The sequence below is a fragment of the Pteropus medius genome, unplaced genomic scaffold (genome assembly GCF_902729225.1).
Source record: "Pteropus medius unplaced genomic scaffold, Ma_sr-lr_union100, whole genome shotgun sequence".
Taxonomy (NCBI): Eukaryota; Metazoa; Chordata; class Mammalia; order Chiroptera; family Pteropodidae; genus Pteropus; species Pteropus medius.
Genome location: NW_024354911.1, coordinates 1417513 through 1441686, shown reverse-complemented (window position 1 = coordinate 1441686; position 24174 = coordinate 1417513). Strand labels below are relative to the sequence as shown.

Genomic DNA, 24174 nt, shown 5'->3' with positions numbered 1-24174 from the left:
ATGAATCCTTGGCATTCTTGGCTGGCAGTTGCCTTACTCCAGGTTGTGCCTCTGTCATCACATGGTGTTCTCCCTGTGTGTCTGTCTTCATAAGCCATTCTGCACTTATAAGGACACCAGCCATATTGGATTAGGGCCCATCCTAATGATGCCATCTTAACTTGATTACCTCTACAAGGACTCTGTTTCCAAATAAGATCACATTTATAGGTACCAGAGGTTGGTAATTCAACATATTTTGGGAGAGGGTACATAATTCAACCTGTATCAGTGTATTGTGCTCTCACTCTGAGAAACTGAGTGGAGGCCTCAGTAACATAACTAATTTTAGTAGCTTTTATAAAAGTTTCATGGTATGTTCTGTCTTTTAAAAAAATAATGTCCCCTCCCCATTATACAATAAGCCCTGAAGGTATCATTGATCACACACATTATTTTATTTTCTAAATGTAAATACTGGCAAGGAAGCAGAGATTAGTTCTGATTAGTTCTATAACCAGGGCTTGTAAGAGTAATGTTCAAAAGTAATATCTCTCAAATCACAGTTTATGTGCCCGCCCAAATAAAACAGAATCACATAAGAGTTTGTGAATGATGTTTGGAAAAGCAGTTGACTGCTCATGTACACTGTCCCCTTACCACAATCACAGGAATCTTATACATAGACCAGTTTAAGCACTGCCAGAATCCATCTCTGTATTGAAATAAAAGAACATGGTTTATGAAATTATATTCATATGTGTTGGATTGAAAATGACAAGTGCTGTATACAGTACAACTTAACTTTGGAACAAAGTTAAAAGAACAAAATGGTATCTTCTGAGCACCTGTCTAGTGGTCTCTTTGCTTATTTCAATTGTTGTTAATAACCTTCCCAAGTATTTTTTTTAATCCACAAATGCTGTTATCTCTACTCTGTCACAATGCAATTATTTTAGTGTCTGTCACTTCTTAGTATTATTCACACCTCTAGAATACTAAGGAGTGGCACTCTTAGGGTCAAGAATAAAGAATTTGGATTTCTTCTTGAAAACAAAGCCCATCACCCTGTTCTTTTGGCACAGAATTCCTGAGACATTGTTCACATTTGTTGCTTCCACCAAGTATTGGGGTCTGTTTTTAATATTTAGCTATTTATTGGTTGTTTTCTTCTATGATTTTGAATTGAGCCATTGACTTCTTACATTCTTATGGCCACCTCACTTGTTTCTGCTTTAGTTTCAATTATGTAGCAATAATGAAAACTTTACTTGTTCTTTTTTTTTCTTTTCAAACAATTCAGGGCAATCTAGAGCAGCTATGATACCTCCCAAGCATCCACGGCAGCCTAAGGGAGCTTTGGATGATGCCATTACCTTTGCTGGGAAAACAGACCAAGAAGCACCTAATGCTTCCCAACCTATGCCACCCCCACTGCCAAAGAAAATGATTATAAGAGCCAATACAGAGCCAATCTCCAAAGACCTACAAAAATCCATGGAAACTAGTCTTTATGTCATGGCTAATCCTACCTATGATATTGATCCCAACTGGGATGCCAGCAGTGCTGGCTCTTCCATTAGTTATGAACTCAAGGGACTGGACATTGAGTCTAATGACTCCTTGGAGAGACCTTTGCACAAGGAGCAACCTATCCCCTCAGCAGCAAATAGCAATTCCAGCTTAACCACTCTCAGTATTAAGGATAGATTTTGCAACAGCATGGAGTCCCTCTCCAGTCGACGTGGTCCCTCTTGCAAACAGGGCCGAGGCATCCAGAAGCCACAGAGACAAGCACTTTATCGAGGACTTGAGAATCAGGAAGAAGTGGTGGGGAAAATCCGAAGCCTTTATACAGATGCCTTGAAGAAACTAGCTGTTAAATGTGAAGACCTCTTCATGGCTGGGCAGAAAGACCAGCTCCGTTTTGGGGTGGACAGCTGGTCAGACTTCAGGCTAACCAATGACAAGCCATGTTGCGAGGCAGGTGATGCAGTTTACTACACAGCGTCATATGCAAAAGATCCACTTAATAACTATGCAGTCAAGGTAAGAAAATGTTATAAATTTGATTTTAATCTTATCCAGCACACTGTTATTGGAACAAGTCTGTTCTTCTTTCCTCCATTCTGCAAAAAGTTGTTAAGCATCTACCTTACACCAGATATTGTAATAAGCAGGGAGCTTACTTATTATCTAAACAGACATGTAAAGAGACAGACTTACAATGCAGTATACTAAAATAATGGTAAACAGCATTCTATAGGAGCTTGGAAGGACCTTAACCCAGACTCTAAAGGTCAAAGAAGTCTTCTTGAAATAGATAATCCTTGAGCTGTGATTGTTTGCATTGGCTACCTGTACAGATAAGGTCTGTTATGTGCCTTGCACTCCAAGTTTTTCTGTCTTTGTTCTCTAGCACAGCAGACCCCAAACTTTTTGGTACCAAGGACTGGTTTTCCTATGAGATTCTAATGCCTGATGGCCTGACGGCAAGCTGAAGCGATGATGCTAGCTCTGGGGAGCAGCTGCAAATACAAATGAAGTTTTGCTCAATCACCTGTCGCTTACCTCCTGCTATGAGGCCCAGTTCCTAACTGGGACCAATATCCATCAGTGGCCCAGGGGTTGGAGACACTGCTGTAGCAAATAAGAGACCCTTGTCTACCCCTGCTCTATAATTGTTCTGCTTCCTAGAGAAACATTTTTATAGAGGAAGATAACCAATATTTGTTGATGTGCCAAGAACTGTGTTAGTGTTATATAATTTTATCTTCACAGCAACTTTATAAGGCTAAGATCTTTTTTTCTATTTGACAGATGAGGAAATAAAGCTTGGAGAGGTGAACTAACTTGCTTAGAGTCACACAGCTAGAAATTAGTAGATTTGTGATTTAAATACAAATCTCTCTGATTCCATAGACTACACTTTCTCCATTATGTCACATATTAATTTCTTAACGTATATGGCCCATTCCAGACAACCTGTTTTTTCAGAGGGCAAAAACTCAATGTCAAGAATTCTTGTCCAATTACGTTCAATGTAACAGTAAGTGATAAGCTTCTTCAATGTACTAAATAAAGCCTGGACTTTGAAGTCTAAAAGATCTGGGTTCAAATTCTGGCTCTGCCACTTAGTAGCTTTGTCACAAGTTGCTACTCTGAATCTCAACTTCCTCAACTTTAAAAAAGGATAATGATTACCCATCCTATGGGGCTGTTTGGCTAATAGAAAACAAAATGTCTCTGATAAGTATTTCTTTCACTATTCCTTAAGTTCTGCCCGATACATTAAGAGAGTAATAATATTTAAGCCTCAGTTTCCTCCTCTTAAATGTTTACAGTAATAATCCAGGTTGGGATCAAGTGAGATAACTGCATGTGAAAGAGTTTTTAAAAACACAAAGATCTATGTAAACGTAAGGTAATGTTCTCCAATCCCATAGTTCCTTTTCACTGATTCTATTCATGGTTTAAAACCAATTAACATATCTAAAAGACTTCTATTTGTTAATTTGCCTTAGAAAGACCAGATGGTGTCTTAGTAAATTAATGAATAAGATAAACTAAAGCCCTTACCCATATATCACAACAGTATATATTTGGACCAGACCTTAAACTAGCTGCTCTCTGCAGTTGCAGCACCTACATCGTTTACCTGTAGTGACACTGGCAGAGTTGCCCTGTGTCCCAACCCATATATTACTGTTGAGTCTAAAATAGCATTTTGAGATTCTGTGTTGTGCTCAAGGGCTGTTATATCAATTAGGGTTAATGGGGCCTTTTCTACCTTGGATTACCTTATTATTGCTATAATACAGGAGTGTCAGTGCAGGATGAGGACATATTTCAGAAAGGGATATTGAAATATATGTTATTTCAAAACAACTGAGAAGTAGGATTTGACTAACTTTATGTATTGTTGCCATGCAATTTTGTCTCTTTCCTAAGAAAATCAGTGGTCTGGCTTACAGACAGCATAGCTTGTAGATAGCTGTGTAGGGGATTGTGGGTTGGGGTGGGGGACAGAGTATATCACATTAGGGGTTAGGGGTTGGGGCTTCAACATAAGACTTTTGGGAGGACACAATTCAGTCTATAACTTTATTTTTCATTCAGTGTGAATAGCATTTTTCTTTTTATTGATATTAAACTAAAAGTCAACACAGATTAAATAAAGGAGATTCAGAGTCAGCTGTCATGAGTCCAAGTCCTGAATCTATTGCTATATATTCCCAAGTATATCATTTAACTAAACATGTCTTGGTTTTCACATGAATGTATACTTACTGCCCTACCTACCTTATAAGATTGTTATAATGCACATATGTTTATGTAGTGAAACTGCTTTTATAAATTATAAAGTATATATAAAATATAATGAAATAATACATTATTGTTTTTAACAGTAATGGAAAATTACTGCTCAACATTTTTTTTAGATTATTCACTATTATTCTTCTTTAATATTAGGCACTAGCCTGAGCATATTTAGATAGGTTCTGTACTTAGATATTTTCTTTCTCATTACTTCAAAGATGTAAACATCTTTCCTTAAAATTATGAGAGAAAGCTACTAAATGCTAATATCTTCATGGTTTTTAGCACTGCGAAAAATTGGAAACAAACTAAGTGCCTGTTATTAAAGAAACAATTTAATAAATTATGCTACATCAGCCCAATGGAATGTTGCAGCTATTAAAAATGGTAATTATGAAGACTGTACAAATCATGAAAAACATGTTTTGTAAAATGTCACATGAAAATAGAATACCAGATAATATGATTATAACTTTTAAAAAATTGACCAACAAAATTGTACTATGTGGATAATTCCTATGTAAGAATAGTGATAGTTACAGGTAATTTTTATTTTGTTTTAAAAAGTAATATCATAATGTCTTTTCAGTGCAAAAACTAAGGAATTAGAAATTTTGGATCATTTGAGATTTAGCTTCTCAAAAGCAGGTATCCTTAGTAATTCATCTCTTTAGTCTCATACTCTAGCACAAATTATAAATAGGTTCTATTTCATGCTAACCAGATTTGTACACACTCATCCTGTCTGGACTGCTCTTCTGGGAAGAGCAGTTGACCTCTTTCAGAGTCACTTCAGGGGTCCTCATGAAAAATGTAGTTTCCTTGGCCCCATCCATACCTACAGAATCAGAATCTCTGGAAGTGAGGCCTCAGAAACTCCAATTATTAGCAAGCACCCCCAGGTGATTTCTATACACAAACTTTGAGGACTGTTGATATGGTGGTTAAGAATTTGGGCTTTTAAGTCAGAAAGACCTGGGTTTAAATTTGTGCTTTAGCAACTTATTAATAAGCTGTGTTACCCTGGCCCAGTTACTTGTTGTTTCTGAGCTGGGTGTCTTTATATATAAAATGGAGAAAAAAACCTCATTCTTCTTAAAGCCATTGTGAAATATCACAGGAGTCAATATGTACATGGTGATGTATATAATGCTCAGAGCATCATTTGAAAGCATTCAGTAAGTGCTAGCTATTGATTCCTTCACTCTCTTCTCATGTACCTAGAAAACTCCTTCCTGTGTTTTTTTAATCCAGCTCTGTGAATTTTCTTCTCTGACCTTCTGAGAACATGTTGATGGCTCCTCTCTGTTTATGTATTTTATACCCCATGAATTTCTCTATCACTGCACCTAAGTTATGCTACAGTTGTACATTTGTACAATACTGCCATTATGCAATTAAGGTAACATGCTTCCCCTCCCCACTATTAGATTTGAGCTTCCCCATGACAAGAACCATCACTTATTAATCCTTATATCCTTATTATATTATTAATCTGATATCCTTAGCATTAGATAGCAGTATATGCTGTCTAATGTAATACCATGTACATGGTGGGCATTCGATAAGTATTTTTTTTACCTTTTAGGAAACATTTACTGTACAAAATGTGATATCTGTGTAGGTTTACAGAACTACATATAAATAGGACACAGGCCTTGCTCTCAAGGAGCTTATATTGTAGTGGGAAAGACAAAGGCATAAGTAATTCTTAAACAAGACATTATGATGAAGGTTCAGAGTCGCATACAGAGATGTAAAGATGAATGAAGATGAATGAATGAAAGAAGTCATTAACATTTATCTCAGGGCCACAAAAAGGGCCTCTCGTGTCCACTTCACACTGTGCTAAATACAGTGTGTGGAGAGAATCGTGAAAAATTTGGCTATGGAGAGTTTTGGGACCAAATTTAGAAGCTTTGATTGATGAGCTTAAGAGGTTAGATTTTGTTTTATGTGGGAGGCCACTAAGGATTTTCACAAAGAGGCATAGCATAAAATTAATGATTTTGAAAGAAAACTATGGTGGAAAAGTCCAGAAGAACTGGAAGAAGGGAAGTCAGACATTATGCCATTGCAAGAGTCCAGGTAAATAATATTGAGTCCCTAAAATGGGACAGTGGAAAAGAAGGGGCAGATAGTGAAAGAGCTAAGGCAGATGATAAACTATGTCTGGTGAGTGGCCAGATGTAGAATGAGGGGAGTAATGCTAAAATTTCAAGAAGGAACAATCCAGGAGGATGGTGATACCATTAACTAAAATATGGATCAGAAAAGCTAGAAAGATAAGCTCTTTGTGAAGTATGCCCCCGGGACAGTTAAGTCAAGAGAAACACGGTAGCCAGATTTTTAAACTGTAGTTTTGGTATTCAGAAGAGAGGTCAGGACTAGAAATATGGTACCCACACACCTCATAGACTTGATTTAGTTCAAACTGTGGGAATATATGAGATGGTAGTGCTAGAGCCTACAAATTGGGAAAAGGCCCACACACCTAAGGGACCCAAATTAAGAGAATTTAGAAAAGAAGTATCAAAAACCGAAGACCTATAGATCAGAGAGTCCAAGGTTGCAGAAAGCTTGAGCAGAATGAGTAAAGGAAGGAGTTCAGTCTCTGGTAAACCTTAAGAAAACACAGTCTCAGGAATAATGGGAGTGGATACCAAATACAGCGAGATAGAGGGAGCATGAAGCGGGGAAGCTATGGAGACAATGAGCACAGCCTACTTTTTAAATGTTTTGGTGAAGGAAAGGCCAAATTGATGCCCAGGCAATATTTAGCCTCAACTCCTACTCCTGTCTTATTCATGTCTCCTTTTTATCCCCTCATCACCTTTTGGTGAGCCACCACCCAGCAGACCGGACCATGTGTCTCTGTGGGCTGCGTATTGGTTGGCCTCCAGCCCTTAACTTCCCTACTCTAAATAAAATCTACCCTGTTTTTCCCCCTTTCAAAAGATCTGTGTAGACACTGGCCATACACATAACTCTCAAAGAGACTCAAGTTAACTTTAGAGTGGACCTTCATCATTCTACACAGGAGGAAACTGAGGCCAGAGAGGAACAATTAGTTTTGCATAGGGTCACCAGCTTCCTGGAAGGCTGCTTCCTGACTTCTACATGGAACCTGCCCTACTGTCAATAGACTGACCCTGCTGTGCTTCAGTGTTGTCCCTGTATGGACAAATGACATCCTTTTGCCTAGAAGCAGGGTGAACAGTTGGTAAAATCATGGCTCAGTCTTATTGGGACATTATTTTTTCACTGCTCTCATGAGATCATTTTATAACAAATGCTGTTATGTGGACACCACATAAGAAATTTGGATGAGATTACTTTGAGGAGATAATGAAAATCTCACATCAGCAAAAAGTATAAATTTCTGACGTATTTTTCCAACAGTCCAAATTTAAGATAGTAAAGGCATCTTCTCTTTTAGACGTAACCCAGGTCTTTGTTTTCAAGGCTAGAGCACATGAAGTTCAATGAAGGTATACACTTCTCTACAACAGCAGTGGGGCCACTTCTCTTTCCCCTATGCCAGGAATCCTGTTGAAAGCTGTAATAGAGGTGAACTATGGAGACCAGCATCTTTTATTGCATTTTGACTTCCAGAGTCTCCGCTTATCTTATTTGGATGGACTTTGAGAAAGTAAGAAACTAAATGAAAAAGCATTAACAGAAATTTGTTTGGTAGGAATTTACAGCTAGTGCAGACTGTGGACACAGGCAATTAATTACTGACTTAGTGACAAGGAAAAAATTATAGAGGAGAAACCACTTCTACTTTCATAACTCAACGCAAATATGCCCAACATTGAAACTTCACAGAAAATAATTGATCAGCAGCCAACTATACATACTCATAGCCATCCTGGGTGAATGTCCACTTCATTTCAGGGCTGAATGCTTACAGAAGTACCTAAGAGTCTCAACTGAGGATTGGTTTAGAAAGGAGAGGTTTAGGGTACTCATGAAAACCTAGAATCAAAATGAATTGTCTAGTAGAAAAACGGAGCCATAACTTTTAATGAGGTAAGAATTATAAATTTGGATTCTAATTAATTTAATTCCTAATCTGGACTATGAGTGGTTATTGAACTTCTCTGTGCCTCATTTTCTCTAGTGTGAACATCCTGGATGTCATTCTGTCAGCCTGAATTACTGGCTCAGGAACACAAGTGATTTTCTTTTGATCCACATGCTGAGTGGGAATGTGACAAGATTTGATGAGTACTAGTCACAAGTAAAATAGTAAAATCTTATACAACTGCCTTTTGGAATTTCTCTTTTAGATTCCAAAATAGATTTCTTGGGAATGTGAACATTTTGCAGCAAGTTAATCTGTAAATTACCTGGCTTACCTGACAGGTCTCATAGCAGATTCCTATAACAATGGAGTTCTGAATGCTTGGGGTCCAGACAGTATTTATACATTAAATACTTAATCCATTTTTAATATATCCGTGACAGCATTAAGTGTGTCTGGGTCTTAGCTCTGTTGCAGCAAGTAAAACAACACTCTTCCTAGGCAGATCAAGGAATTGAGGTGAATCAGTGATTGACCTGTATTCTTAGAGTGAGATTGTACCACATACTGGATATCAATTTAGAATTTGCGGGTTTTCATTCTATACTCTCTCCCATTTGCAGCTGTGCTTTTGTGTAATGTGGCAAAGCACAGATGGTATAGTGTGTGTGATCTTCAGTGTTTCTCATTTTTGTCCTTCTACGATTTACTTCTTATAATATCCATCTCTATTAGAGTTCACAGAGGCACTTTAAAATGCAGTGTAAGATGTAAATGAGATTCTCTGCTGATAAAGTGGAAGTAGGCTGAAGGCATACTAAGCCAATTGGGCCTATAATGCAAAAATAAAAGCTAGTGTGAAATAGTTTTGAAGAGTTCTGTATTTTGTAATTATTGCTTTCTTTGGGGAAAAGGAAAGAAAATTGAATAGAATAATGAAGGGCAATGTTTTTTTGTGTAGTTTTGTGCAGCAAAATCACTGAGCCTCCAGGGCAGCCTAGACTCAGTAGACAGACCTCATTATGCAGATTTTACTCATTTGTATAGTTAGGTCATAAGTGTTTATTACTCAGATTTGCCCCCTCCCCCATCACCTTAACAACTTCTATCTGTTTCATAAAAGCTGTTCGTTTATTACTCAGTTGGTCTGAGTAAATAAGCCCTGTGGCTACACCAGATCACATGGAGCCTTTCTCAGTATTTTGTACAGACATATTTAGATGTACTATGTGCCTGGCTCTGTGCTAGACTGTAAAGATACAAATATCTGCTCTTAAGACAGACAAAAAAATGATATCTGTAATAATAGAGATGTGTACAAGATATAGAAGAAACACAGAAAATAAGTTTAGGGTATTTAGTACTTTCTCTCTTTGACACATGAGAAGGGCTTTGAAAGAATAAGTAGGAATCACTCAAGGAGATGAGTGATGAGAAGGGGCCTCAAACAGAGAAAACACCAGGGGAGAAGGAGCTGGCTGTAGGTCATTTTCAATAAAGCAAAAGTAGAAGAGAGGTGAGAAATAAGTCTGGAAAGGATGGCCAGGCCAGGACTTTATCCTGTGGGGAGCAACTAGGAAATTTAAATAGGCAAGCAATTTTTTTGAAAGGTGGCTGTGGTAGCTATGTGGAAGGTTATTTAAGGGGAATCACAAGAGAGGCAGGGAAACCAGCTGGAAATATTTTGTAGTGGTCCAGGCAAGTGATAATAGTAGCAATAGAGATGGAGGAAAGAGGATAATTTGAAAGTTATTTGGGAAGAAAATCAATAGAGGTTGGTAAGTACTTGGATATAGGAAGTGAAGATAGAGGAGAAATCCAGAGGTAACATCTGTCCTAACATCTGGGTGAGAAGTCAGCATAATTCACCAACAGAGGGAGTGCTGGAAGAACGGGGTTTGGTGGGAAGAAAAATTCAGGTTTGATTATGTTGAGCTTAAGGCATCTGTGATATGGGACATACATTGGAATAAATCAAATAGGCCATTGTATAGATGAGTTTAAATCCCAGACACAAGTCAGGGTTACAAATGTAGATGTGGAAGTCAGCAACATATCAAGCAAGCTATGATTTTGCTGAAGGGAATCAATGAGAAAAGAGAACAGAGAGCAGACCCGCCCCCAAACACCAGCATTTAAAGGAGACTTTGGGAGGAAAGGTCAAGTAAAGAAGAATGGATAATACCATTCTATTCATGACTGATTTATTCCATAGCCATGCCATTTTGTTTTGCTAAATGCCCACCTTTCCCTCATACCTCCCTACTTTGTTGCCTTAAACTGAATATCTGTTCTGCTCCCTAGTATTGAAAGAGTAGTAAGATGTACATACTCGTTGGTCATTGTGGGCACTCTGAAAGGGTCAGTAGTTTTGACATACTATGCCATCTTCCCCTTCCCAGTTGCTTTTAATGGGGGCTTTATAGTCAAAGTCCCCCAAAATCTGCTTTTTAAGTTAGCTGTCTCTGTTGAGATTATTATTACAAACATAAATGCTTTCTAATGGCAAATTTGCCTCAAAGATATGTAGACCAGTTGTCACAAACGACACAGAAAATGAGCCCCCTGTACTGAAATGAATGTTTGAAATTAAACTTTTTGAGTTGTCTATGAGGAATCATTGTAACACTCTGTTTCTCCTCTAGGATCAGGCCTGTGTAAGTTATGTGTGCTTTGACCTGCATCTAAGAAGGTCTCAGGGAAAGGCAATTTGGCTCTGATTCTGGAAGCATGTTCTTATTCCCATTCTCCAACAGATGATTTATCGGTGGTTAAGAGATACTCACCCCCACTGTATTTGGGGCTCTGTCTGGATTGCTTCAGGATGCCATGTCCTTCAAATTGGAAGTGCTGAGGAACTATCAGATACTTGTTTGAATGTTCAGTTGATAAGAATCAACATTTTTCTTTCCGCTTCTCTGTCCTCACTCACCTTAATTAACTCAGGCAAGCACTCAGTTTCCCCTCAAGCCTCTATTTTTGTGACAGTGCATTGCCCACGTTGGTGAGTATGTAACTACCAGTTGGCTGGCTGTCCTTTTTGATGTTCTTCTGGTGTCCTCTGGAGAAATAGCTCAGGAAGGCATGCCCTGTGAGTAGGCAAGTGGGCAAGGGTCTCTGTGCCCAGCGTGGGCATCTCTTTCCACTTGTGCTCTTCACATGAAGTGTTCCATTTGCATAAATTTGACATTGCCACCTTCTTAGAACCAAAAACTTGTTCAGAAAATGGACCTATGGTGTATTTTACGATTTGTCCTTTTGCTATACAGTCTACATGTAAATGACACCTGGCAATCGATATTACAGCTTCCTCTAATGTTACTGTGGCTTTTTCTTCCCATTCTGAAAATGTAGGCAATACAGAATCTGATAAAATTGGCAGCATTTGAAATAGGTTTTTCCATTCACAGTCAAAACAAATATGAGGTGATTTTTCTTTCTTTAAAAGGGAGAATCTTACATGAAGATATGGGACCATTCCAGCTCTAGTTTTGTTCCTATTTCAAAATTTTAGGGAGCCTGAATCCTGTGGAAGTCATTCTTCTTGAAGAGTGAACTCTTTCATGAGACTCCTCCAGTTCAAGACAATTACCCTTTAAAAGGAAGAAATATGAATTCCTTTCAAGAAAGATAAGGAGTTACTTTGATCCCTGGGTAAAGGAAGAAGGAAAAAACTCAACCAGCAGGAAAAACCCTGTCAATTTGTTCCAGAAAGAGTGGCTTGTTTTCTGAAATGACTTTTGGAACTAGAAATTTATCATCTGAAGTCAGGTTTTTTTTTAAGAAAACCTAAAGGAGTCGAGTTATTAATATTTGAAAAATGGCTACTATGCGGCACATAGAATAATATAATACTCCCACCTAAATTAACATCTTTGCAGACTCCGTAATAAAGATTTATGAGATCCACATCATCTGAGAAATCCTATTATAGAAATCTCCATATGTCTGTGTTTTGCTTGTAACTGTTTTCATGGTTATGTACCAGTTAAAAGCTCTAGTATTTTGTTTCCCTCTTTCACACTCTAATCTTCTCCCTATTTCCTTTGCCCTTAAAACTAGAGTGACCATTGTTCTTCAGATTTTCTACATATTATGAGATGAAGAGATAAGGAAGTACCATCTACTCGGATTGGCTATCTAGGCAGACCATTTTCCTTCAGAGCATCCAGAATGGTTGAACAATTTATCATTTCTTTTTTGTAAATCACTTTGAACCTTTATCTCAAGTTGATCTGTGAAGCTAAACATAAATTTTTGTTATAGTGTCCATGTTCTTACCTATTCACAAGTCTCTGGGGAATCTTACACAAATTGTGTGTGTGTGTGTGTGTGGGCGTGTGTGTAGATACAATTAGAATGTCACAATTAGAATAAGAATTACAATTAAAATATCTTCTCTGCTTCTAATGCCAAACCAGAAGGTGGCAAGTTTTTTTAGTGCAACTTGACATAGTGAAAACCGAAGTTGGCGAAACAGTTCTCTCTCTCTAAACCTTAGGTAGATCTTTCTTGGATCAGAACATACTGCAAGTCTTGACTTATTTTTCAGGGCTGACCCTGGCATGGAGGTGTTGAATTTTAGCTGCCCTCTGCCAAACATGTAGTCAGAGAGACTCACCGCTGGGGCAAGTGGCTCTCAGGACTCAAAAGAAATACTCATTTTTTTTGCCTTGCTCTCTTTGAAAAAATGAGGATTCTATAATATTGCATCACTTTTCACATTCATTGTTTTAGTCACTATCAATGTTACATGTGTACAGCTTTGAGATTTACAGGTATGCTCTGCATACTTGATCTATTTCAATCCTTACCACTACCCTATGAAGTAGGTTTCAATATTCTTTATATTGTCTCCTTAATTAGGGAGATTGAGACCCAGAGTAATTAAGTAATATGCCCAAGGTTACATAGCTAGTGGCGAGGCTAAACCCCAGGCCTCCCAAGTCTTTGGTTGAGTACACTTTCTGTAACATGACAGCTAGAGTTTAACTACGCAGTCTCATTCAGCCAAACTCGGATATTTGATTGACTTTGCAAAGGCTGAGGAGTTGAGACCTTCGAACTTTCATTCCAGTAGGAAATGTGATATTGAGCAAATTATTAAATCTAGAAATGGGGTTAATGGTGCCATGCCCTGGGCCTCTTTCCATACAACTAAATGATGACTAATATAGGATTTTCAAATATCTCGTGACACATGAACATGAAATATTGTCAACAGTACAGTATAGAAAGAATTCATGTAGTTGTTGAGCATGTAGGATTATATGTTATACTTCATGTGCTGAGATTTTGAGAGCTTTCCAAAGATAATATTTTCTGAAAGATATATATTCGAACTTGAATTCAGCCTGGGGATATCTCTGTTTCAAAACCAGAAGTTTGCTTAAAGAAGAAAGAAATGCCTCGTATACCTTCAAACTGATTAAGTAGGTGGTAGAAGACTTGAAGAAACTTGTTTTCAGAGGCAGTAGAGTGAAGAAAGAAAGAGAGAGATTTCTATGGCATTGATCAAGTCTCTAACTATAATATATGATATGTAAATACAGTACACGAGAGAGGGATGCCTCTTTCCCCTTGATACTCCTTTACCCTTTTTTTTTTTTTTTTTTTAATATCTCTTTGAATGGAAATCAGAGCATGCTGCCTCTCAGAACTGGGAACCCATCAGCATCTTCCTAATAATATGTACATTTTTATTTTAAATAAAAATGACTAGAAAATCTTTTTTAAAATTTGCTTCTTTTCTGAATAACTGCAATAAATGGGCAGTGTAAATACTGCAGAGTGCCTGTTGTTGGGGCTCTGATTTCTGTGAAATATGGCATTGTACACATGCTGAGGGGGAAGAGTGTAAAATGTGCTCCTCAGTTAACAGGGTTGTAGAGGAGTTGTCCTGACCGTGTTATTATGACCTATGAACTAGTATTAGAGACTGAATCGTCCACTGTCAGCTTCTCCATTATATAATGAAGATAATCCATTTTGGGGAGATTTTATTTACTTTTTGCTTTTCTAACCCTTTAAGACTAGAAATACAATAGTTTTAATGTGTAGGACTCTTGGATAATGTTTTTGATCAAAAAACTCTTCCTTGATCTGTAACCACTTAATAAAGTTCTTTTTAAAAGGCCTTATTGCCTTGAATATTGGGCCTTAAATGAGGTCTGTTAAGAGGAAACATAAAACTCAGGTTCCTGCCATCAAAATGTTGGTTTTGTTTTCACCAGGCCAGACCAGCGATTCTCTCAAACCTCTATCTCTACCTTGCCAGTGAATTATGAGTGCCTGAATTGTAACCATCACAGTGACGTTCACTGACAAGTTAGGAAAACCCGCAGTTTATTTGGCCAATTGTATGTCACTCTCCTGACCAGTGGTAAAATAAGGTATCTATGAGCCATTTATTGAGCTGCTGTGTAAGTCTTGGCTGTAAACCTCCACAGAAAGTAGGTGAAAAATTATTTTTTGTTGTTCTGTTTTCTAGGTGAAGTATAAGATATAGTGGAGACAGACTTAGGTTTACAAACTGGTAGCCCTAGGCTGCCTTTTTTTTTGTTCATTTCTTTGTTTTATTCTTAGATCCTTAGCTTGCTTTGAAGGTTATATAATACACATATATATATATATATATGTATATTATATACATATATATAATATGTATATATTATACACATATATATATAATACACATAAAGTGCCAAGCACGTAGACAGCCTTAAGAAATGGCTACTGCCATTATTACTGTTACTCAGCACAGGACGACCCTTTCTGAAGACTTCATTATAATACTGTTCCTAACTAGTCACCTTCCATTTTAATCCTCCTTTACACATCATAAGCCTGGTTATGAAAGTACGTGTTTTAACTTGTGTTATTTGCTTTCTTCTTTCAGATCTGTAAGAGCAAAGCTAAAGAATCTCAGCAGTATTATCACAGTTTGGCTGTTCGTCAGAGTCTGGCTGTCCATTTTAACATCCAGCAGGATTGTGGTCATTTCCTTGCTGAAGTCCCTAAGCGTCTTCTTCCCTGGGAGGATCCTGATGCCCCTGAAGAGGAAGAGAATGAAATGCAAGAGAATGAAGATGTGAAAGGAGAAACTGTTGGGAAAAGCCCAGAGCCCTGCTCTGAAATAGAGTCATCCCAGAAGGAAAGCCAGGGAGTTATTAGCAGGAAGCAAAGAAGCCATGTTGTGGTCATAACCAGAGAGGTTCCATATCTCACCATGGCTGATTTCGTGCAAGATTCTCTGGCCCAACATGGGAAAAGCCCTGATTTATATGAGAGGCAAGTGTGTCTGCTGCTCTTACAGCTGTGCTCTGGCCTTGAGCACCTCAAACCCTACCATGTCACTCACTGCGATCTCCGTCTGGAGAACCTGCTACTTGTCCACTACCAGCCCGGGAGAACCACCCAAGGCCTTGGGCCTGCGGAGCCCAACCCCACCTCATCTTGTCCCACAAGGCTTATAGTAAGCAACTTCTCTCAAGCCAAGCAGAAGAGCCACCTGGTGGATCCTGACATTCTCCGGGACCAGTCTCGCCTCGCCCCAGAGATCATAACAGCTACCCAGTACAAAAAGTGTGATGAGTTCCAGACGGGCATCCTCATCTATGAGATGCTACACCTGCCCAACCCCTTTGATGAGAACCCAGAGCTAAAGGAGAAGGAGTACACTCGAGCAGACCTGCCTCGAATCCCGCTCCGCTCCCCCTATTCCTGGGGCCTTCAGCAGCTGGCCAACTGCCTCCTGAATCCCAACCCTTCTGAGCGGATCCTCATTTCAGATGCCAAAGGCATCCTCCAGTGTCTGCTTTGGGGTCCCCGGGAAGATCTCTTCCAGACTTTCACCACCACCCCCAGCCCAGTGCAAAGGAATGCCCTGCTCCAAAACTGGCTGGACATCAAACGAACACTGCTGATGATCAGGTTTGCTGAGAAGTCCCTGAATAGGGAGGGTGGGGTCAGCCTTGAAGACTGGCTTTGTGCTCAGTATTTGGCTTTTGCCACTCCAGACACCCTCAGTCGTATTGTGAAAATCCTGCACCATCGTTAATGTATCCTGTTTGCTGCTTTTACTCCATTTTCACCTTCTTCAAGTCACCCACGCACTTCTCCATCCTAGTACTCACAGAAGAGAGTGAAACTGTCCATCTCTTTCCACAAACAAATGAGTCTACTCAGAAAGGTTTTCCACAGCTCAAAATCGGATAAGAAGCTGAGTCTGTCTTAACTTTACAGAAATTCTACTGTTACAAACATGCAGTTGCCTTCCATTTGACACCTTTCACCCTAATTGTACCGCAAATGCAGATAAAAAATGAAAATGAACATTTTTGAAGGGACAGCTCCTTTGGAATGAACTCAGTGAGCTCTGTCCAGTTCCTCCGTAATTCTGAATTTCACCTGTCTTTTTAATACCAAGTATTTATTGTCACTAGCAATAGATAGATTTAACCAATTCTACCATCATCCACTAAGCTCTCACAATAGACTTCCTCTGTTACCAAGCAGAACTTCCATCTTTAGTATCGGCCCAACTTTGATTCCAGGGAGTATGTTCTTTGTTCCAGCAGATAGTGGGACAAGAAGAGATCCCGTCCCTTGGGTCATGGACCCATTTTCATTTCCATTATCGATAAGACAGTATACTGCATGGAGGACGCAGCCCTAACAGTCCCCCTTCTGCTGCCACTGCCTGACTCTCCTTCACCTCTACTCTGTCCCCACTTGCCAATGAAATTTGGGTGTATCAGCCGCTTGTGGCATATTACAGAGCTGACCCAAGGTAGTGTCACCGATGCCTCAGCAGGGTGGAGTGCAGTTCAGATCTGATAAATAGCTGGCAGTACAGAAGGAGGTGATTTTCCTGCATGTGCAATTCTCTAGGGACCATCAGGAGAACAGAGTTTAAAGACTGTCCTCTGATTACTGTCAGAGTTGGCCTCCAAAGCTGGTGGTACACAGATCAGTTTTTTCCCCTAAGAGGTAACTGGCCAGCTTCCTACTTTTAGTAGCCAGTCTTAATCGGTCTACCAAGTGCTATAGACAACAGCTCTGAATGAAATGGCTGTCAATTGAGCTCTAAGATTTCCCTACAGAGCATGGCACAAATGGCTGTTAGGATGGCCAGTGGAAGGAGAAGGAGAGAAGGCCACTGATGAGACTGCTCACCTCCTCCTTAGAATGCTGACCTTTTCTGGAGAGACTGCCTCCAAGTTGCACTGGCATGTTGCTCCTTATGACTCTGAAATGGCTCTGAAGGACAGCTCACAGGGAATTTTGATTGCTGAGGTGAGTGGCTGAGAGCTATTCACCATACATGGGGTCTGTGCTCCTCTCATGGATATATGTGCAATTTTTGTATGAATATTTTTAGCTGTGTATTACAGTGTTTATGTTGCAACTTCACCTGAAGCAAGATCTACAGAAATCTTCCCCTTCTTCCCTTGGCACATATTTGCTCTAAGAGACAAGTGTTCCTTCCACCAGGGTGCGTGAGTGTGTGTGTGCTTGTTTTATTCAAAACTGTGAGTATCTGTTTACTTCAAATTCGAAATCCCAAGAGTCACTCGGACAGTGTGAGTGTGTACACACGTGTGCCCCATGTGTGTGCACACATGCTGGAAGTAGAGGCCAGGCTTCTAGGGGAGCAGCCTGTGACGGGATTGATAGTCATGTTTTCTGCACCTAGTCAGTGAGGGCGCCCTTAGGCGCTTCACCTACCAGCGCAGAGTTCCTTAAAGCCAAGACTGATTGTGCAGTATTACTTAGATCGCACATTAGTGGCCTTTGGAAGTTTCTAAACTTTTAACATTTTTAACAGCCTTTCATATGATTCACCTGTATCAAAGAGGATCAAGAAAGGAGAAGAATGTATTTTATTATACTTTTTTTTTTTTTAAGAGAATGGGACATGTGAGGTTCCATGAAGGATGTCCCTGTCCTGGCCAGCAGTACAGGACTCCTAAGAGAGGGAGATGGGTGGCCCAAAAAGTGGCTTGTCTCCTCTAGCCAGAGTGCAGGGCTCTGCCCCTAAGGATGGCCAGAGAATGGGCATGCCACAGTCCACTCTCGCAGTGTCCTGTGGCATGGCTCTGCCTTGCCTAAGAGACTGGTTTTGGGTTCACTTTAGCATAGCCCATGTGCACATAACTCCTTGCCTAATTATACACTGAAGTAGCAGCACTCAGACCACTGACCATGTCAGCCAGCACATTCCCTTACCAGCCTCCCCCCATTCCCCGACGGTTTGCATATTGAGATTCTTTCTCAATGTCACTCTTGTGGTGCCTTGCCCATGTAAATTTGAATGTTGAGTATTTAATGTGGTTTCATATTTAATCAAGAAAGTTCTCTGGTCCATTTATTTGTTCTCTAGGTAGTATTTTTCTTTCTTCTTTTCTCTTTTTCTTTCTCCTCCACCCATGCCTCCACCACTCCCACGTTTTGACTTGGATCCAATCTTCTTCATTTTAACTCTATATAACCCTTTACCATCATTATCTTATAGCACTGGTAAACCAAGCACCTCTTCACTTCAGATATGTTTAGTACTGCTTTTATATTCACATTTGTTAAGGGCAAAAGATAAATGCCATCTAGTAGTAGAAGGGACTCAGGCTTCCTAGAGACAGGCGGCTAGATTTATTTTTCTCTGAGTGATGGCCGAGAAATGTGAGGTAAAGAGGGCAAAAGGTGTTACAGGTTAGAGCAAAATAGACAAAATAACTGTATGTTTAGGCAGGAAGTACTACATCAGATGGTCCTCAGAATATTTTTCCAAAATAATGAAATTCAGTCAATCTAACTCTATCATGATTTTTTTTACATTTCCATTTTAATTATATTAAGAACTTTGAATTCAACTAAAAAGAAACGCTACCCTCAGACACAGAGATATATATCTGAGTTTGGGATTGTGACTAGTAAAGCACTTTAAGTTTTCTCAAGTAACTTCAAGTTACTGTCTTTAATAGTAATTGGATTTTTTTTTCTTTTCTAATGAAGTCTGTACTATTTATTCTTCCATATTGAGAGTTCGAACAATTAAGCCACTATTGGAACTTTCCTTTAAGCCGCATGAGCAAGAACAATCTCTCCAACTCATCTGGGTGCTAGAGAAACAAGACAACAGCTGGAGTAGGCAAGACCAAAATGGAATGTAAAACAGAGAGCCTTGGTAGAGCGATATAACCTAGTCTTGGAAGGAAGAGAATCAGATATTCCACAAAGAGGACTAGGACTGGGAGAGATCTCCCATGCGAGCTTGAGGAGAGCTCCTTTGGTATATGTACACTAGTGTGATACCCAGACATTCATTCATGAAGAATAACAGGATGGGAAAAAGAACAATTGTAACCTGTAGAATCAACAATTAAAGAATCATGAATGAGGTCTACCAACCCCTAGGCTAATTTAGCTCTGGAAGCCAGGAGTATGGCAATGGGTTTAAAGTTTTGCCCTCTGAAGATGAACTAGATGAGGTATGGAGAGGGGCACAAGCACCCACACTACTAATGTTGGGGTGCTAAAAGTAAAATATATACATTAGGATTTTAAAAGCCCGAATAGATTTTCATTGTCACATTAAGTGAGGGCCAGTTTTGCTTCCAAACTCAGAATAAATTTGTGGACATGGAAAACTCTTAAGCCAAGAAATTTAATCCTCTAGGAATATTAATGATATTTCTGAGAGTAAAACTACCTAAATTGTATTTTAAAGTTTTTAGTATTATAGAATTTCCATGAAAGATCTTTGGGGCCTACTAAATAGTAGGGCACAGAAAGATTACACTTAGCTCCTCAAATTTATATTAAGAATAATTTGCTGCTAGGAAATAACCTCACTTGGTTTTGCTGGTAACCTGCAACTAGGATTATTCCCTAGATTTTACCAGCAGTGATCTGAAAAAATGCAGGCTAGTATGGATAAATAAAAAAGGAACATACTTGGAGAGGGGGAGAGAGGAACTTGATTCTTTAGGCCAACTCTGACATATTTTTTATTCTTTGGACTAGTTGATAAGGGTTGAAAATTCTGGTTCAGCCTAATGAGTAAAGAGGATGGCTGCCCACGAAAACTGGTTATTAGTTTTACCTCATTGAAGCTTATACTCTCAAAGGCCCCAAGTGCTATGCTGAGACAAATCCAAGTGCCGCTCTTGCCAAAATGTACACCGAAGTCCAGCTGTCCATCCTATGGCAATGCCGAAAGTGGAGATTCCATGGTCCAAAAATGATGCTATAAGGGAAACAGAGCTGCAATGCAAGAGCCTAGATAGGGATTATACCAAAGAAAGCAAGCCTTGTTGTCCTGATGCTTCTAAAGTAATGGAAGGGGAATTCACATACATTCCATATCAAGGTATTTGGCTAATAAAATAATCCTTCCTCAAAAAAGTATCCTTTTTTTTTAAGTCCACTTTGTGTATTAGGGCATAAAAGATGATGATGGCGATGAAAGCCTTGGGCAGATTGTAAAGTTCTCCAGTTCTTTTAAGGAGTTCCCCTTGTCATGACTGTAGGTTCAGCCTGAGAATATCATATCCAGGTGAGACTGAGGGCTGAGAATTTTTTAAAGAGATGTACATTTGTTTAAAGAATTCTTGGGAAATTTCTTAACAAATTGTAATAGTTTCTATAAACCTTCCTACAGAGATGTTTACCACTCATCATCACCATCATTTAATGTTTTTAAGTGCCCAGAATGTACAAGGTGCTATACAGCTGCTAAACACACCCTCTCTGCAGCTGTTTGAAATTAGAATAGGTTTCTGTATCAGCTATTGCTAGAAGCTTTCTCCACATAGGTCGGCTGCGGGGACCTGCATTCCACACATCTCAATACATTTCCCACTCCAGAGAGCCTCCGTGTTTATTCTAGCTCCTCGCCTTTTCCCATCCCACTCGCCACCATGTTTTCTTTAAATCAAGAAAGTTTCAGGGAATCAAAAGAGGAAAAATTTTTTTTAACCTATTACAGAGTGATATATTTTGCTACAAATATTGTATTATGGAAAATTCACTTTGCCCTTACAGTGTGCGGAAAGTATGTGTGTGTCTGTACTCACAGTAACTTGAATGTTGGACCATCGCTAGGCTTCAGGGTAGCATTTTTGAAAGGTAAACCACACTGCTTCAGAAAACTTGCTCCAAATACTACTTGGTCATCCCTTCCCTAACCAGGTTTAAAGTGTATTGTGTGTGGACACACTGGGTTGATATGCAAGGCAGTTTGGCAAGAGATCAGGGCAGAAGCAAGATGTCATCGTTCTCAGTGATTTGAATCATGGTAGTTTTCATTCCAATCTCTCTAATTCTCCATGACTCGGCCCACACTTTATATTTGAAAATATTGTTTCTCTCGCTCTTTCTTGAAGCTTCACCTCTCTACTTACATATTTTAGAATTATATAAATATACCAATAAAAGGTCCCCTCTGTCACCAAGTGGTTCTGCCCTTTGGTTTGCTGTGGTACTTTGCTGTGTTATCTGTGGCATCATGTTACTGTGTAAATAAATTCATTTTAAAATACACTAAAAACCAGACAAGTGCTTGTCCTTTCAGTGCCATCCGTACTGACATGCTGGGGAGGGTTTAGTTGCAGACATGGTTATGTCTTACCACCCAGGACTCGTGCCCTTTTGGATCCTCATCCCCTGCTGACATGGACCATATTTTCTGTTCATTCCCTTCCTCACCTGAGAAATTTAGGCCCGGAATGGAAAGTGAACACCTGCTTTCCCCAGAGCTGAGAAGGCTGCAGATTTGCTGTGTGAGCTTGCCCCCTGGTGGCCGGTCACCGTATAGTCTTCCTGTATTTTAGACTTGATTAGCAGGCTCTGGTTGGCACCCAGTGGAGATCTCAGAGCTGTGCAGGCAATATAAGCAGAGGCAAAGGCCTCGCAGAGAGAGAGCATCATCTGCTACAGAATTCACATGCCTTTTGCCTGTTCCGTAAGGTACACAGTCACGCACAGACAGAGTCCTCACAAAGGCAGACAGGCTAATTAATGTGGACACTTCAGTAGCAAAGAAGGACACCTGGCTTAGGCAGGAAGAGTCAGCAGTTGGCAGTGGTAGTAACAGCTGCCACATTATTGAATAGCATGGATGACAATGCAAACATGTAGACTCTAAAATTAGACCAGAGCTCTGAACCTTTTATAATGGACACTGCAGCCTAGCGTTTCTGCTCCTCTTTACTAGCAAGCACTCTGGACTTTACAGACATGATATTTAAGGCATATTCCATAAAACTGATTGCCAGACTGGAGTTTTGTGTTGCTGAGGAAGCAAAAACCCATGTTGGTTTGGGCCTCAAAGCTCTGTCTTGCCTGAGCCTCAGAGGAAAGGTCAGCTGCAGAACCCGAGAGACAACTCCAGGTGCACGGGCTCTGCCTGCTGAGGTCCTTAGCCTGCTCACTGGAGAGGAGCCTGCCTTAGTTGTGAGCACAGCACACTGGCTTCTAGAGGAAAGGAACTAAATAAAGAAGCAGGGAGTCAGGACTGAGAGGTCACAAAGTCACGGAGATGGGAGTGCATTAGGCTTGGGCTTCTGTCATGCTCTGCTGGCACGAGGGGCCAACCTGAGGCCCTGAAGGGATATGGTGGAACCAGTTCAGGGTTGCCCTAGTCATAGTCCAAAGAAAAACAGTTTGTGTTCTTCCAGTGGGTTCGCTTTGTCTTTTGATATAACTGGAGAGCCTGGAGAGACATCATCCTATTTCTCCTCCATCACTTCACCCAGCACAGGATCCTTTCCTGGGTTGTCCAGAGATGATAGACCACTGACATTTGGATAGGGTCTTTGGTTTCTGCAGGCCTGGAGACTGACTTATTTCGACCCAGGTCACAGAAAATGTGGATCTTTCCTATCTGGAATGAACTAGTAAGAGGAGCTCATGAACTCCTGGGGCTCTGAGCATGTACCGTCTGCTACAGAAGCTCTTTGCCTGCTCTCCAAGGCCCAGTAAATTCTACTTCATTTTAAGTGAGCCTATGCTCTGCAAGGAAAAGGATTTCATTAGTGCCTTTGGAGCCAAGAACTGCAGTTTACAGGTCACTAGTTCTCATTAAGAGTTACTCAAGGCAATTACAGCTGAAACTTAAAAATTGGATTCACTCTGGGTGGGGGACAGGAGAGAGTCAATTGCTAAGATCCAGTCCTCTCAAATTTGCAAACCTCTGAGGGAAAATGTTATTGGGACAAAAAAGGAATATGTCTGCCTGTGTGCATCCAAGCCAAGTAATAGATACGTGCAGGTTTTGCAGCAAAGAAAGTAAGGTTTATTAGAGTTCCAAGTCTTGGAGACACAAGCGAGCTATCACTTAAAGGCCTGACTCCCCAGGTGTCTTGGGAGTAGATTATATAGGGAAAAATCAGTAGTCATGGACACTAAGGGAGTTGGGGTCCTGGGTGCTACCAATTTTGGATGATTGGAGGGGGATGAGGTAATTGATCATTGTGTTCGGTTCTGGAATCAGCCATGGCACCATCCCATCTGGTACTGTGGTCTGGTCCCATGGCTGGTGGGGTTGTTCTGCCTGGATGAGCCTGGAGCTGAAAACAGCTAAAGCCAACCTGTTATCCTTAGTCTAAAGCTATTGTCCTCATGATTATAGACCTGAAGCTCAACTATCTTATGTCCCTAAGCCCTAATTATTAAAGGAGCAGGCATATAGAGGATAAGGGCAGGGAAAAGAAGCAAGCAAGTCACAATGCCATTAGCTGGGCAAAACCATCTTGAATCAGGAAAAAAAACATATTAAAGAAATGAAGTTTATGTGCAGTTACAGAAATAGGCTGCGGAGCTCTAGTGGCGCAGTCAGTTAGCAC

At 39.9% G+C, this 24174-nt stretch overlaps 1 protein-coding gene across 17 annotated transcripts in view; it reads left to right on the top strand.

Annotated features, from left to right (window-relative positions):
- The window catches only part of PEAK1 (pseudopodium enriched atypical kinase 1), a 256260-nt gene extending 234377 nt beyond the window's left edge, over positions 1–21883 (top strand). For 11 of the 17 annotated variants that reach the window (XM_039856430.1, XM_039856431.1, XM_039856420.1 and 8 more), the window contains 2 exons: positions 1283–2028; positions 15228–21881. In XM_039856430.1, coding sequence (XP_039712364.1) covers positions 1283–2028; positions 15228–16388 — 1907 coding nt within the window. In that variant the 3' untranslated portion in view covers positions 16389–21881. Of the gene's footprint in view, positions 1–1282; positions 2029–15227 lie in introns of all 17 variants that reach the window. The other 6 variants (XM_039856423.1, XM_039856428.1, XM_039856435.1 and 3 more) reach the window with 2 other exon arrangements.
- Positions 21884–24174: the final 2291 nt, after the last annotated feature.